Here is a 14,931-nt window from a genome sequence, read left to right as displayed (position 1 = left end):
ATGTCAAAAACCAAAATAGACACACCTGCTCATGTCAGCCCCCCCCACACACGTTTACTTGTCCTTCTTGACCACCAAAGTCTCGTCACAATACAAAAGCCGCTTCAGCTTTTCTGAAAAGCACAACAAAGTGCAAAGAGAAGATCAACAGCCACATAATAGTTGATTTTATTTCATACTTCTTAATATTCTGACTTCTCTCACAACCATTGCACTCCTATGACATTCTATTAAATTATATAACATTTTTTGTATTTATTACCCCTCCTCATTTGTCCTTCAAATTAGGAGAGTTGTTTTTGAACTACTCAGTTGACGAGCAAATGTTTGTCACTGAGGTCAACCTCTATTTTGTTAATAATAAATGGGTTTGAATTTGAAAAATTATAGGAGATGATTTACACAAGCTTGTGTGTGAACAGTTGTAAGTTTCTAGGTTCGCATCCCGTTTCAGGACCAAACGTGGGAAGTGAAATTTGGACTACTACATTGCTTTTACAGTACATAGTCTCACACTTCACTAAATTATTTATAATGTGTGTATAATAATGTAGAAATGTGAAAAACAATTTTTTTCCCTCATTGCCCAATTTAATACTTAAGAAAAGTTTCATCCTGATTAAATACTTTTAAAAAGTAGTTAGTTAGTTAGTTAGTTAGTTAGTTAGTTAGTTAGTTAGTTAGTTAGTTAGTTAGTTAGTTAGTTAGTTAGTTAGTTAGTTAGTTAGTTAGTTAGTTAGTTTCCTGTTCGGTGTGTAAATGATGACACGGGCTGCACCTTTAATGTCCCGGATGTACCATCCTGTCCAATTACCGTGGAGGTGGAGCTCCGAGCGGCCAGACGATCTGCTGTTCACGCCCGATTTGAGCGCTCACAACCCGGACACATCCACGGAGACAGCGGATACTCCATAAAGACTCGCCGGATACATTTGCACCGATCAAAAAGTGTGACGTTTTATTTTTTAAATAAATCAGTCGCTTCAAATGCTACAGGTAGGACAACTGTTATGTCAATGATACAAGTGACCATTCCATCCATGGAGAGGGAAGTGGACGAGGTGGGAAAGTCCAAAAAAGTGAGTACTATCAATCCCTTTTGTTATTGTTGTGTCAGATGTCCGTTTTATCTCTATTTGTGAGTTTTGTCGGATATTTTGCTTGTGTTTTTATACTGAAGTAAAGACTAAAACAAAAGGTGAGTGAGCACCTGGTGGCTCGGCTGGGCAAGCAGGTAGTTTCATGTTGTGATGCGTTCAAAAAACCTCGGGAAAAATGTCAACGCAACACCGTAAACACTGGCACGCGAGTAGCGTAAATCCGCGCATAATTGACGCTCATTATAAATATATTGCGTGGGGGATTTTTAACCCCCCAAAATATTTAAATTGACAATAAACCTCCAAAAGTTGTTTTTTGTCAAGTCAGTACCCTCAAAGTAGGTCAAATAAGGTTTGGTAACCCCAATTAGTCAAGATACCTCTGATATCACAAGGTACCACTGAACAATTTTAAAAGTGTACAAAAAGTGTACAATGCCTCCTAGTGGACACATGTTCAAATATAAACAAGCAGCTGAATTGTCTGCTCTTTATTCATCATTATATAATTATTAGAGATGCTCTACATCCTGCATTGTTACTCACAGTGTTTATTTATTTGAACGCTTCGTGTCTCTCCATGCAAGCTCTTTCGAGTTGAAGTGCTCTTCAATGAGAGGAAACATTTTGTGCTGAGGAGGAGCAGCGAATTCCAGACTCTGCACAGAAAAGTGAGTTCATGTGATCGCCCCAGCGCCGTCACACACTCTTCATTAGACCTCTGACGAGTGGTCCTCCAAGAAGCCCAGTCATATTTGTGATTTCAGCTCAGGAAGATCATCCAGACTCCCGATTTCCCCAGTAAAAGGAATCCTCACCTGAGGACCAAACCTATGGAGCAGAGGAGGCAGGAGTTGGAGGATTACATACAGGTAACGTAGAAAAATGCAACACGAGCGCTATGGCTTGTTTTTCTCTCTTCACTCAAGCGGCAGTATATCGAAAATGACTTGTATTGAGCTAGTGTCACAATATGTTTTGTGTTGTGTCCCATCCAGGAGATCATCTATCAATGTGAGGATGTGCCACAGGAGCTGCTGGACTTCCTCCATCTCAAACATTATCACACAGGCAACAAGATCAGCAGCATGGAGTGAGAACACTTTTGATGCTAGTGCAGCATAAGAAGCTACTCGTTCCATTCTCAGCGCTTTTCGGCTGAAATAATCAGCCCACGAGCAGCTTGTCTTTCATAAATACTTAATAATTGCCCTCATAGAATAAAATTAGAGCGGCATTCCAATTGTGTTTGAATGATGCTTGACGGATTATTCTGCTTATTGATGATGAATGAATTGCTTTGATTTCAGATCACTTGATGACCTGGACAATCAGGATTACAGGTAAATTTGATCGGAATCATGTTTGTTCATGTTCCCGTATGTATCGTTTTATCATTTCTGATAAAGACGAGTCAGCATTGCATTTTTTTTCTTAAATAAAAAAAAAAACGTGCTCTTTGTCAACTGAATAATGTTTCCTTCAGTTTTCAGTTCCCACATCAGCGAGTAATGGGATTTTTCCAGGATCCGTATGTGTCCAAATGCACATCAGGTACAGCCCATTTTCATTATGTTTGTAAACAGTAGATTGCAGGTTATATGACTTGGCGTGGCATCCATGCATCAGTCCTAAGCGCCACTTTTCGCTCTCGCTTTGTGTGGCAGGTCTGCCTGATGTTGTCCTTGAGGGAGTCCTTCAAGGTTTCTACCGGCGAGACGTCCGAGTCAGTTTCACAGCACCCAGCAAGTCTGGCACAAAAATCCTCAAATGAGTGGAATACAACGAAAATCCATGGGAATGCAATGAAAGTGAGTTTGGTGGTTTTACCTCAGATGTGAACTTTTTAGAGTGTTCTTTTGAAACCCTCTGCCAGGGGCCAAATGCATTTTATGAATGATGACTTGTTTGCTTCAGTGTGTAATAAATGGTGTAGATAAAACTCTAATATGCTTTTAGTTTCTCATATTTGTATTCACTGATTTGTTTTTGATGTAAAAGTACTCACTTTTTCTTGAACGTCTTTTGTCAGATAATTGTGTTAATAAACAGGTTGTGTTTTGACCACTATTGAATTTATAACTGTCTCAATGTTCAAATAGTTATGAAAGGCAAAAAATAATAAAGGTAACATTTACTTGGATGTATGTGTATTTTCCGTCTTGAATAAATTATATAGCTATAGTTTAGTAATATGATCCCAAAAACCAAATACGGAGTAAATTATTTATTTATTTGCGTCTGCGCATGCGTTAGGCGGAAAGGCGGAAGTCGGGCTTGCTGCCGCTGCTACTGGCTGCGTGCTGACGCTGGCGAACGGTGGTAACCCGGTGCTGCTGAGTCCCCGTCATCACCGCCTCTCGTCCGTTCAATGACGCCGACCTTCGCCTCCCCCTTCACGGGCAGCATCGAGCGATTTTACAGCCCTTGATGCGGTTCTTTGGGAAACAACACTTTCTTCGGCGACACGTTTGAAGGCTGCACTTGGACCACTGGTAGGTTCTACTACCGCTCTTGTCGTCAGCCATTAAGTGTTTTAGCTCCCGCGTTTTTTGAGTGATTAAAACTTGTCGTGAAGGAATCTAAATGGAAAATCTGGTTCTTAATGGGATTACGCGTTCCTCTGAGCGGCTTTAACGTGTTTTACTGTTGTCACGCTTGGTTGCGGCGAACTTCACTCAAAAAGACAAGACATGCTAGCTAGCGTTAGCGGAACCAACACAATAATGTCAGAATGACTCGGTTCAAGTTGCAAAGTTTGTAGTCCAAGCACACAAAAGTAATAAAATTTGTAATTCGACCAACACATTTTCTGGCAAAACTCTTCACGCGTGACGTCAGTGGTGTCCTGAGATACGAGTGAGCCGTCTCCGTTTGCAGTCCGAGAAATTTTTGCTCCGACTTGCGACCTTTAATAGATACAAGCACTTGTGTTGAGGAAGTGAACTCAACTGACAACAACAAGAATTGAAATGTTTCACTATGTTTGCATCTGCAGCGCATCATGTGGAGGAAGGCGTCAGTGGCGGCCCTGCTGGCCCTGGTGGTGGGCTGCCTCTACCACGGTTGCCCCGAGCAGCTCCTCCAGTACATCAGCCCGGATGGCTTGCAATCATCCCCGCAGAGCGAGCCCCGCCTGGAGCGGGTCATTTCCGACGCCTGGGACTCGTTGATCACCTTGCCCGCGCGGCAGTGGAGCAGAGTGGCCGTCGGGTAGGTTTGACCCGCGCTTGCTGGACGTTTCCTCCAGCGGCAGTATAATTTTGGACGGACCTGATGCAACGTTTCAGAGTGAATGCCTGCGTGGACGTGGTGATGTCGGGGGTAGGCCTGCTGCAGGCACTGGCCTTGGAACCCGGCGGCGGCCTGGATCACGAGGTGCTGCACTCCAAAGAGGACCTGAGGGAAGCCTTTGTCCATTACATGGAACGCGGGGCGGCCGCCGAGCGCTTCTTCAGCGACAAGGAGGTCTTCCGGCGGATCGCCCGGGCGGCCGCTGAGTATCCTGGTGCTAAGGTGACCCCCAGCTGCCTGTCAGAGGTCTTCTATTTGTACCGTCACTCACGCCTAAAATTTGAACTCTTTGTCCTATAGTTGTACGTCGGAGGGAACGCAGCCCTCATTGGTCAGAAGCTCGCCACCTATCCTGAGCTCATGGTAAGCATGAATAAACAATTGGCGAGGGGGTCCACTGCAAATATTCATGGGCTGCAAGGACCAAGACCAAGCTGCAAATAGCAAAAAGAATAGTTGAATGCAAACTCAATCTACATCTGGGTGAAAATTCACTTATCACTTCAGGTTTTGTTATGTGGGCCAGTGGGACCTAAACTGCACGAGATGCTGGATGAGCAGATCGTCGTCCCGCCGGGCTCCCTTCAAGAGACGGATGAATACCACCTCATCCTGGAGTATAAAGCAGGTAATATCAACTCATCGGACAAATTCCTCCTATAATCTTTGTCCGTTCCTTAATGTTCCGACGGAATTGCTGTGACCAGGCGAGCAGTGGGGTTCTACCCGGGCGCCTCAAGCTAACCGCTTCATCTTCTCGCACGACGTGTCCAACGGGGAGATGAGTTCGCTGGAGACGTTCGTGGCCAGCCTGGAGGAGTTCCAGCCCGACTTGGTGGTCCTGTCCGGGCTGCACATGATGGAGGGCCAGGGCCGGCAGCTGTGGGAAGAGCGACTTAAAGAGGTCCACCTTCTGCCTCTCAATATTCTCCATCGTATCAGAAAAAACACATAAGCGAGTGGGCGGGTTTTGTCAGTCAATTTGCAATGTCCAGAAGGCTAAATGAATAAAAAGATTGACTTTCCCCTCTTGGCAGGCGGTGGCAGCCATATCGGATATTCGTAAGGACATCCCCATCCACTTGGAGCTGGCAAGCATGACGGACAAAGACTACATGAACAGCATCATGCAGGAGGTACATGTTGGAAATGACAAAGAAAATAATGGATAGCCGTTCCATCATAACATTTTACGGAAATGAATTGACATTTCCAATAACGAGCCGAAGTCGACTAACTGTGTTCCGTGCCGTCTGTCTTTGTCTTCCTGTTAGCAGGTCATGCCCATCGTGAGCTCCGTCGGGCTGAACGAGCAGGAGCTGCTGTTCCTCTCGCAGGCGGGCGGGGGACCCCACGCCCACTTGGCCGGGTGGGAGGGCGTCCCCGCTGTGGGCCAGGTGAGCGACATCCTCCTGTGGATCCTGGAACGCCACGGCCGCAGCGACCCCTCGTCGGAGGCCGAGCTGACCCGCGTCCACTTCCACACGCTTGCCTACCACGTGCTGGCCACGGTAGACGGCTACTGGGCCAACCAGGAAGCGGCGGTAGCGGCGGGGGCTCGCGTGGCGAGCAGCCAGGCGTGCGGCACCCGTGTCGTCGACGTCGCCAAGACGGAGCTGAAAGCGCCGCTCCACTTTCACAGTTCAGACTCGGAGCCACGGGTGGCGCTCACCTTGGAACCGACGGCTCCGGTGACGGCCTGGCGCCGGGGAAACGTCACTTTCCACATGACGCCGGTGCTGGTGTGCAAGCGGCCGCTTCGGACGGTCGGGCTCGGCGACGCCATCTCGGCAGAGGGACTCGTTTACTCCGAGTTCAAGAGCCAGCAGAACTTCTGAAGACCTTCTGAAGACCTCGTGAGTGCGCGGGCGCTGTTGCGTCTTCCTCCCGACACTTTTACAATCCTGCCTGTGGACACGTCGCCTGCCGCCACCGTCGACCATGATCGGATTCCTCACACGGGGGAGGGGGCGCCACCTCATCATCTTTACGTTGAAGAGCCTCGTAGAATTGTGCCCCAAGATCTTCAAGTACGGCGTGTGCCTTGAGATAAGTCACGCATATTCACATTTCAGGTCCAAATGCAAAACGTCACCAAGGCTGTGTCCACACACACATACATGTAAAATGTGTCCTGACCAGAAATGACAGGAAAAGGGAACAGTTAGTGCATAAAGAGTAACATTTGTAAAATAAACAATATAATAATTATTATTTGGTGAGAGAAGTTACTAGATGCCCCCCAACCCACCCCACCCTTTCCCAAGACAGTTGGCTTCTACTTTGAGGATGCAAAGCACAAAGTAACAATGACCGTCCGTCATACTGGTCTTGCTCTAGAAACAAAAACATCCCTAATTTTTTTTTTTTTTCCTTCAGAGGAAGTCTTAAGTAACAACACAAAATAAAGACAAGTTAACAACTATGGAATTACACTTAAAGTAAAACTACTTCTATGCAGCACTGTCACCTAATGATGTTTAAAGACTGAATATTATATGAAGCAGTAAGGTCCATTTGTGGTTCCGGTTCTTGTTACACTTTTCATCTTTGTCTTCACTGGCATTGTGTGAAAACACACACACACACACACACACACAAAAAAGCCAAAGAAAATCTCAACAAGGACATCTTCATGTTGCTTTTTGCAGATACAATGCTTTGACGCTTGTTTGAATTTGGACCATTGTTTTGGTTCAAGTCCAAACTGTTTAACTTTGGAAGTTCCACTGTAGTTTTTGGTTCACTGAAAACAAACAGAAAAATGTTTGACTTCATTTTTGTGCTCCAGTTACCTCAACTGGACAGTGAAGGCACTGAAGTTATGACGTCTTAATGCAAAGCCGACACGGCAATTTCAGTTTATCACACGGGACTCTTTGCACTAGTAGAAAAGCAGGCGGGCCACAAAGGTGAATGTAACTCCGCCCCTCCCTAGCAAGTACAATCTAATCAGTTGTTTGTCTCTTGTGTTCTTAACATGTTATTAAATTGTATGTAGCGTAAGTAATGTTTTATGTGCTAGCCTAACTGTGATGGAAAGAATATATGCGTGAACGAGACGACTTCATAATGATATGAAGAAACAATATTCCTATATACGTACAACTTTTTTTTCTTAAATCAGGGTGGGGAACCTTTTGTCCTATCGGGCCATTTTAATTTTCTGAGGGCTATACTTAAAAATATATAAGATGCAAAGATCAAATAAATGGTTTTTGTTATATACAAGCATTTGTTGTTTGTGTTTTGAGATGGCAGCATGATTTTCAACTTTTAAATTCCAGTTTTGTTATTTGCTGAACACAAAGGGGTTTTTCTATACAACGAATTGGGTGATTAGAGTCTTGGATACGTCAAACATTAATAATAAAGTTGATTTGACTACAATTGTATTATGTGTAGCCGACGTTTTTACTCCACACCGACAGATGGCGCAAAAAACATGAATTATGCTCACTTCCTGTTTAGCAACAACGAGGAAGACGATTAACCAATCAGGTGCGACCTCTCACACACTTGCCGAGGTTGCATCGCTTCTGTCCACGTGCCACAGTACAAGGTAATTTTAACCAAATTAAGCTTGTTTTTCTTATCATAGTTATTGCCGCGTCATCTTTCGTCATCAGCCAACCACAAGTGAAGAGATGCCCGCGATGTTACAATCGTTTGTTTTCGAGAAAATGTGTACTATTATGTGCCTGGAGTGGTTCGTGCTCTCCGGTTAGCTTAAAAGTAAAAGCCAGCGGGCCGGACGTTTCCCCCCCTTATTCTCTCTTTTGAAATATAATCTTGATTGTGTAGCACTTATTTAATTCATATATGTATGCAAATGTGAACGACACGGTTTAAAATGACGCTTAATATATAAAGCAGAATTCTTGGGTAGCTTGAGTGACACAGGCATAGGTTGGATCGACTACGTGACGTCACGTGTATGACCTAACTGGACACAACGAGTCAAAGGGTTGGATGGGTACTTGGTAGTTTTAGTTAAATTATGCTATGTTGCACCATATTTAAGTTCTCTCTTCGAGCCAGAATTTGATTTAGTAAATAAACCATACTTTTGTTTAACTTGAATCAGTCCAAAGTAGGCTTTTTTTGCATGGCATGACTTTTTAATGTGTTATTTCTCATCGCACAGCAATGACAGTGATGATACTTTGATCCGTGGATAATGGTGGGGACGGAAAGGAAAAAGCCCTCGTCCCGAGGGCTTCTGAGCAACTACCGATTGCTGTGCAAACAGGCCATGATGTTTCGGGCCCTCAAGTGTGCAAGCAAGCAACGCAGGCGGCAGGCAAAGAGGAAAAGGACTGACAGGCACAGTGATGAACTAGTCAAAGACTCCAAAAGCAGTAGAGGCAATCCAGACAAAGATTCGACTCAGAGGGACACCTGGGAGGTGGACAGCGGGTTCTCAGAGAGAAGCCCACCAACCAGCGGCAGGAGCTCGCCGTGCTTGAGCACCAACTCTGCCTCTCTGGTGGCGCTGGACTGCGAGATGGTGGGCACTGGGCCAGGCGGGCGATGTAGCGAGCTGGCCCGCTGCAGCATCTTGGATTACCACGGAAACGTTCTCTATGACAAATACGTCCGGCCGTGTCATCCCGTCACCGACTACAGGACGCCCTGGAGCGGCATCCGGCCACATCACATGCTAAACGCCGCGCCCTACGCTCAGGCCAGACAAGAGGTGAGATGGGCCGACGGACACTGACGCAAACAAGAGCGATCACAAAATAACTGCTGGATGTTGAAGCAAGTTGAGGACCTTTATTTGGCATACTTCCGATTCAATTTCTGAATTTGCATATTGGCTGAAATTCCTCACTCCATTGTTTTTGTGCTCAAGACAAAGCAGTATTGCTTTGGCGCCGCCTGGTGGCCCCCAGGTGTCAAGGAATGGGCAAATTAAAAAAAATTGTGGGTGAGGCAAATGACAGTGAACATACAATAGATAATGTCGAACTTTCACTTCAATGTGTCCTCACTTTTGTCACCCGTTATTCAGACTAAGAATAATTTTCAGTTAAATTCAGACTTATTTTCAAAGATGTCAATGAATGCTAACGTTTATTCCCTCATCCCCTGTAGATCTCAGACATTCTCCAAGGCAAGGTGGTGGTGGGACACTCGATCTTCAACGACTTTCGCGTGCTGGGCATCCGCTATCCCCGTCACATGGTCCGTGACACGGGGGCCACGCACCTCCTGAGACGCTTAGCCGGCTTCCCCAGCCGCCGGCGCGTCTCCCTGAAGATCCTGGCCAGCAAGCTCCTCAACAGACACATCCAGGTAGGTTAAGCACTTGGGGACGGTGCTTCTATTTGAACCTCAAATAAACAAGCACTTGTTCCAACCTGCCAGCTGGGGAGTAAGGGCCACTGTTCGGTGGAGGACGCCCTGGCAGCGCTGGACCTCTACAAGCTGGTGGCCTGCCAGTGGGAGTGGGAGCTGCAGAAGCTGCTGACGGAACACCACTCACTAGTGCAGTACATGCAGGACCGGTACTGGCCCGTTGAAGACGATGACAACTCTGAGGCAATCGCTTCCTAATTTATTCTTGAGAGTTCCGAGTTCCTCTTAAGCGTTCTCTATTCCGTGATGGCAAAAATGCTGATTGCACAAAAAATCACCGGCCATGTCTTTTGATCGAGCCAAAGCCAGTGAGGAAACACCGTCGAATGATGGTTTTTGCCCTCTTTCTGACAGCCGGTATTAAGAACATTACAAATGTCATGAAAAGCTTTTTGAAGTGTTACCGTCATCACAAACAGGAAGTCGGCATTATTTTCCTTGACATGTGCCGCGGTTGCTGCTCTTTGACGTCTCAATTAAAACTTGATAGTGATATTTAAAAATAAATGTTGTCTCCTACAATTTTTTGGGGGGGATAATGTACCCTAAGTGACTACATGATTAGGTCCTTGTAAAATTGTGGGAATCTGTATAGTTTCATAAATTTAAATAAATGGAAATTTATGAACCAGAAAGTTACAAAATTGGGTGTGTAGACTTTTGCTATCCAGCTCTATGAGACACATTCTGCGATTGTTAGGTATACCTCATAATATGTGACCTCTGAGCATATATGAAGCCTGTGTGTGGAGGCTCTGACGCGGGATGATGAAGCCAAAGCACAGTGGCCGCATTGTTGGGTCAATCCGCATAACTTTGTTCCTCAAATCGCTTTTTTTTTTCTTGAGCAGATTTAGCAGATTACGGCTCGCCATCCCTCAGGGGAGGGCGAAACATGTGCAGTACCGTGAGCAAAGGAGGGAGGGAGAGGATGCAGTCAGACTCATTCCAAAGCAAAAATAACTAAAAAAAAATATATTTTTTTTTATCCACCTGAAAATTCCTTTCAAAGTGGTTCATTAAAACAAGTATAACATTACCCAAATTATTGAATGTTTTCTTTCACAAATAGGACTTTCTTGATGACAGAGTATCTGTGGCTGGTATCGGCATCCTCTGCGAGCACCGATACCTTCGAATGGGTTTCTCGTCCCAATCGGTAAGACAAGTCTTCACTTTCATGAAAATTCAAAGCCACTTTGAATCTTGCCTTATGAAACGTTCAGCAGCCCAGAACACGTTGTAAAAGCTCAGAGTCACAAAGGGCACTTTACACAAGTCTTGGAGGAATGCAATCAAATCCCAAACATCCCTCCCTCGACCACTCCAAGACTGTATCCCCAACATTACATCACGCTCCACCACTGTGCAGGCTGAATGGGGGGAGAAAAAAAAAAACGTGTCGTGCTGTAATCTGCAGTGACGCCACTAATCCCCACGCTACAAAAGTCACAGCTCGTTGCCCCCGTCCTGCACACGGACGCCTGACGCTTCACTTTCGCCTCGAAACAGGTAGGCCTCCTCCTCATCTTGTGGGATTTGGATTTTTATACTAAATATGATTTACATTTCCTCACTTGTTGAATATTCTATTTGTTTGCTCAGCTAAATTACTTGCCACAAATAATGTATCGCATCTATCTATGGCAGTGACGTGAGGTGACAGGCAGAGCAATTACATGCTCGTCCTCTAGATGGCAGAAGAGAGCACCCTTTTGGAATGTGATGCTTTTTTTTTAAATTCAGAAGTGAGCATTTTGATTTGATGTTTTGAATTAAATGTAATACAAAAAATTAGCAAAAATAAATAGATGAAAGCTACATTTTATTCTATTTCGATTATATTCTTTTTATTTTATTTTTCATTAAATACTTCCATGAACTGAGTCCATAAATGTCTTCTTTAAAATATTGTAGAAAAAAACAAGTGCAATTTTTTTCTCACCCATTTTAATCTTGGGGGTAGTTTATGAATGTATTTTCTTTTTTTGCTATTGTGTTATTGTTGCTATTGCTATTGTTCCCCGGCCCGATTGAGCAGAATCCAAATCATGCTTATATAAGAGTTGACCTCAAATCTGCCAGATAAATAATGCAAGAGCTAAATTTAGCATCATACATCAAAATCATCATCAGGGCAAGGGCAGCAGTGGCATTAAGATGGATTCATTCCATTCAATTGTTCATGTTAAACACAAACACGCATTTACTACATTAAAATGTAATTCATTTCAATATAAAATGATGAACCCGCCTCGATGACACATTGTATAAACTTCTTGTTAAATACTTCAAACATGAGACACTTTACTTAATTGGTTTTGTCATGCGTGTTTTTTCAGACTGACGATTCAAAGTGTGACGCTCAGCGGACATGGCTGTTGTTGTGAGTATGCGCAAACCTGGCCAAAAAAAAAAAAAACTAAGCTCATTGTTAGGTTACAGCCATTAATCGGCATCACGCCGCATTTGTGGGCCCTCGTGAGGCAGATTACTGCAACGCTGATTAACGCTTGCATTCATGCGGATTAGGTTTATTTAAAAAAAAAAAAAAAAATCACATAAGCACAGTGAAAGAATTTCTTCCATGAACTTCAAAAATACTTATAACATGAAGCTCCCCTTTCCATCTTCAGAGTGGAACTTACCGCATGGTGTCCGAGGAGGAGCAGGCTCTCCGGGCCAAGCTGGAGCGCCTCACCGTCAAGGACCACGGGCCGGTCTTTGGACCTTGCCCCAGTCTGCCGGACCATACCCGGCAGAAGGTAGGTATCGTGCTCCTGTTGAGGCCAATTTAAAAAAAGCAAAGTCACATTGTCACGCAACAACAACCACGCAGGCCAAAGACGAGTTGCAAGAGACGGACGACAAGCGCGTGTCTGCGGTCAAGGAGTTGCGGGGGATGATCAAGGAGAAGGCCGACGCGGGAGACGAGCTAGCCAAGGGCGTGCAGGACACTTTCGGGGATAAGCCCGACAGCCTGCTGGTTCGCTTCATCCGGGCCAGGAAATACGACGTTCCCAGATCCTTTGAGCTCATGAAGGGTACGTCCACATCTGCGCCGCTCCTCAAGGGTCACCATCCTGCATCTTTTAGATCTTTTTATATCACTTGACCAGATTACATTAACCGGGACTTCCTCTTCAAGGTTACGTGCGCTTCAGGAAGGAGTACCCCGAGCTGTTTGAGAACCTGACGCCCGAGGCGGTACGCAGCACCATAGAGGCGGGCTACCCGGGCATCCTCCAGAGCCGAGACAAGTACGGCCGCGTGGTTCTGCTTTTCAACATCGAGAACTGGGACTACGAGGAGATCACCTTCGACGAGGTATGTTCTGACCCTGCCGATCCTTCTCCAGACCATGGAGACATTTTTTTTTTTTTTTGTAGATCCTGCGGGCCTACTGTGTGATCCTGGAGAATCTTCTGGAGAACGAGGAGACCCAGATCAACGGCTTCTGCATCATCGAGAACTTTAAAGGCTTCACCATGCAGCAGGCGTCGGGCATCAAGCCCACCGAGCTCAAGAAGATGGTGGACATGTTGCAGGTGGAATACCTTCACACTATACATATTTACAGGAGCTATTTCTTCACATTCAAAAATCCAGAAGAACTGGACACTTTTGACAATGTCCACACTTGTCCTTCCAGGACTCGTTCCCAGCTCGTTTCAAAGCCGTGCACTTCATCCACCAGCCGTGGTACTTCACCACCACCTACAACGTGGTCAAGCCCCTCATGAAGAGCAAGCTACTGGAGAGGGTAACGTCCGAAACACTGCCCACGCCCGGTGCAGTGCCAACTGTCTGCTTGCCTTCTCCTCTCTCAGGTGTTTGTGCACGGAGATGAGCTGGAAAACTACTACAAGGAGTTTGACGCCGACATCCTCCCCGCCGAGTTTGACGGGAAAGCGGCCAAATACGACGGCAAAGCCACGGCGGCCAAGTTGTTTGACTAAAAGCCAGAGCCTCGTTTACATGCCAATGAATGCTGAGATGCTAATGTCGCCTTTGTGTTGTTGTTTTTGGGGGGGTCCAGATAAAGCCCACAAATCACCCACAAAATGCTTGTTTCAAACCAAAATGGCCGACTTTTCAATTTGGGCCATGAGTCCTTTTATGTGCATCCAATCAACTCAATTTTGTGTCGATTGGGACAAAATGGTGTCAGGTCAGGTTTTTCCTCCCCAAATGCTGCAGAGGTCGCTATTGAGTCAAAGTACCATTCATGATTGACATCTTGGAAGTCTGTGTTACACTACTCAACTGCAGATAGGGAAGGTCCTTGTTACTTGTTGGGCTTTGTTGGGACCCCATTGAGCCTCCAAACAAATTATTTTAAAAACAGTCTGTCCCGCATCAGTCCTTGTCCTTTTTGTGCCTAATGTTCTCCATTGAAATGTTACCCATTGTGCTACCTGTTGTACCAACACTGTCAATTGATTGTACAGTAAAGTGTATATACACGTGAATTTGGAGGCTTTTTCTTAAATATTTGGATTAAAAACAATGGACTCGTCACCCAGCTGTCAATGTCAGGGCATATAAAGTATGGACAGACGATCAGCTGGGGAAAAACGTTTAACATCACGTCGTAGAACTAAAAAATTGTGCCAATTGTCACCAAAGTATATGTCCACTTCAACCAAAATGATCGTCCCAATAGTTTGGATTTTATAGGCGTTGAGTGTTTTCCCACTCCATAGATGTCAGTTATCAGAAATTCAGCTATAAGTATTTTTTCTGAAATAGCCTAAGCGACGTTCAACTTTTTTTAATGTTATACTGTTTTGTTTTTTAAATAGAATGTGCGAGGCAGCCGAATACAGGAACAACATACGAATGAAAGCCTTGTAGATGTTATTGTGGTGCTGCAGTGCCCCCTTGTGGCGTTTCTGTGTTTTGTCACGTTCGTTCCGCGCGCGTTTTTCTTCTATTTCTGCAATTCCGAAGTTCGGGGTTACGTCTCTTCAGGCCTGTACTCGTATCGCCAGACTCAAGGTAAATTGTCTACAAGTCCAAACACATTCGTTTGAGTTTTATTAAGATGAAACATTGTGGTTTACAGATTTATTTATTGTCCGTAGCTCTACGATGTTACCAAGCTAGCTGTGTAGCTAGCATGCTAGCTGATGGTTCAAGTTTTTGAACTGGAGCCCCACAAAGCTGAATT

At 45.0% G+C, this 14,931-nt stretch overlaps 4 protein-coding genes across 5 annotated transcripts; all 4 read left to right on the top strand.

The window, feature by feature from the left end:
• The first annotated feature begins 808 nt into the window (after nucleotides 1–808).
• Nucleotides 809–3,058, top strand: snx22 (sorting nexin 22). The gene is made up of 7 exons (XM_049723581.1): nucleotides 809–1,079; nucleotides 1,688–1,771; nucleotides 1,868–1,972; nucleotides 2,099–2,193; nucleotides 2,411–2,443; nucleotides 2,587–2,654; nucleotides 2,768–3,058. Exons 1-7 carry the CDS (start codon nucleotides 1,011–1,013, stop codon nucleotides 2,872–2,874), a joined length of 561 nt encoding a protein of 186 aa, XP_049579538.1. The 5' UTR covers nucleotides 809–1,010; the 3' UTR covers nucleotides 2,875–3,058.
• A 310-nt stretch (nucleotides 3,059–3,368) lies between these two features.
• adpgk (ADP-dependent glucokinase) lies at nucleotides 3,369–7,625 on the top strand. 2 transcript variants are annotated; one of them, XM_049721991.2, is made up of 8 exons: nucleotides 3,369–3,595; nucleotides 4,099–4,313; nucleotides 4,391–4,616; nucleotides 4,695–4,757; nucleotides 4,902–5,022; nucleotides 5,102–5,298; nucleotides 5,432–5,530; nucleotides 5,672–7,625. In XM_049721991.2, the coding sequence occupies exons 2-8, from the start codon at nucleotides 4,105–4,107 to the stop codon at nucleotides 6,230–6,232; spliced, it is 1,476 nt and encodes a 491-aa protein (XP_049577948.1). In that variant the 5' UTR covers nucleotides 3,369–3,595; nucleotides 4,099–4,104; the 3' UTR covers nucleotides 6,233–7,625. The 2 variants fall into 2 exon arrangements, with proteins under 2 accessions (XP_049577948.1, XP_049577946.1); XM_049721989.2 differs by having other exon boundaries at nucleotides 5,669–7,625.
• A 221-nt stretch (nucleotides 7,626–7,846) lies between these two features.
• Nucleotides 7,847–10,265, top strand: isg20 (interferon stimulated exonuclease gene). Its single transcript, XM_049722000.1, has 4 exons — nucleotides 7,847–7,956; nucleotides 8,542–9,093; nucleotides 9,495–9,695; nucleotides 9,768–10,265. The coding sequence occupies exons 2-4, from the start codon at nucleotides 8,575–8,577 to the stop codon at nucleotides 9,954–9,956; spliced, it is 909 nt and encodes a 302-aa protein (XP_049577957.1). The 5' UTR covers nucleotides 7,847–7,956; nucleotides 8,542–8,574; the 3' UTR covers nucleotides 9,957–10,265.
• A 135-nt stretch (nucleotides 10,266–10,400) lies between these two features.
• rlbp1b (retinaldehyde binding protein 1b) lies at nucleotides 10,401–14,230 on the top strand. The gene is made up of 9 exons (XM_049721999.1): nucleotides 10,401–10,917; nucleotides 11,179–11,270; nucleotides 12,101–12,144; nucleotides 12,395–12,523; nucleotides 12,598–12,802; nucleotides 12,907–13,085; nucleotides 13,148–13,306; nucleotides 13,411–13,521; nucleotides 13,589–14,230. The coding sequence occupies exons 3-9, from the start codon at nucleotides 12,133–12,135 to the stop codon at nucleotides 13,715–13,717; spliced, it is 924 nt and encodes a 307-aa protein (XP_049577956.1). The 5' UTR covers nucleotides 10,401–10,917; nucleotides 11,179–11,270; nucleotides 12,101–12,132; the 3' UTR covers nucleotides 13,718–14,230.
• The last annotated feature ends 701 nt before the right edge of the window (nucleotides 14,231–14,931 follow it).

This window comes from Syngnathus scovelli, chromosome 6, assembly GCF_024217435.2.
Source record: "Syngnathus scovelli strain Florida chromosome 6, RoL_Ssco_1.2, whole genome shotgun sequence".
Lineage (NCBI taxonomy): Eukaryota > Metazoa > Chordata > Actinopteri > Syngnathiformes > Syngnathidae > Syngnathus > Syngnathus scovelli.
This window is presented reverse-complemented; position numbering and strand designations above follow the sequence as displayed.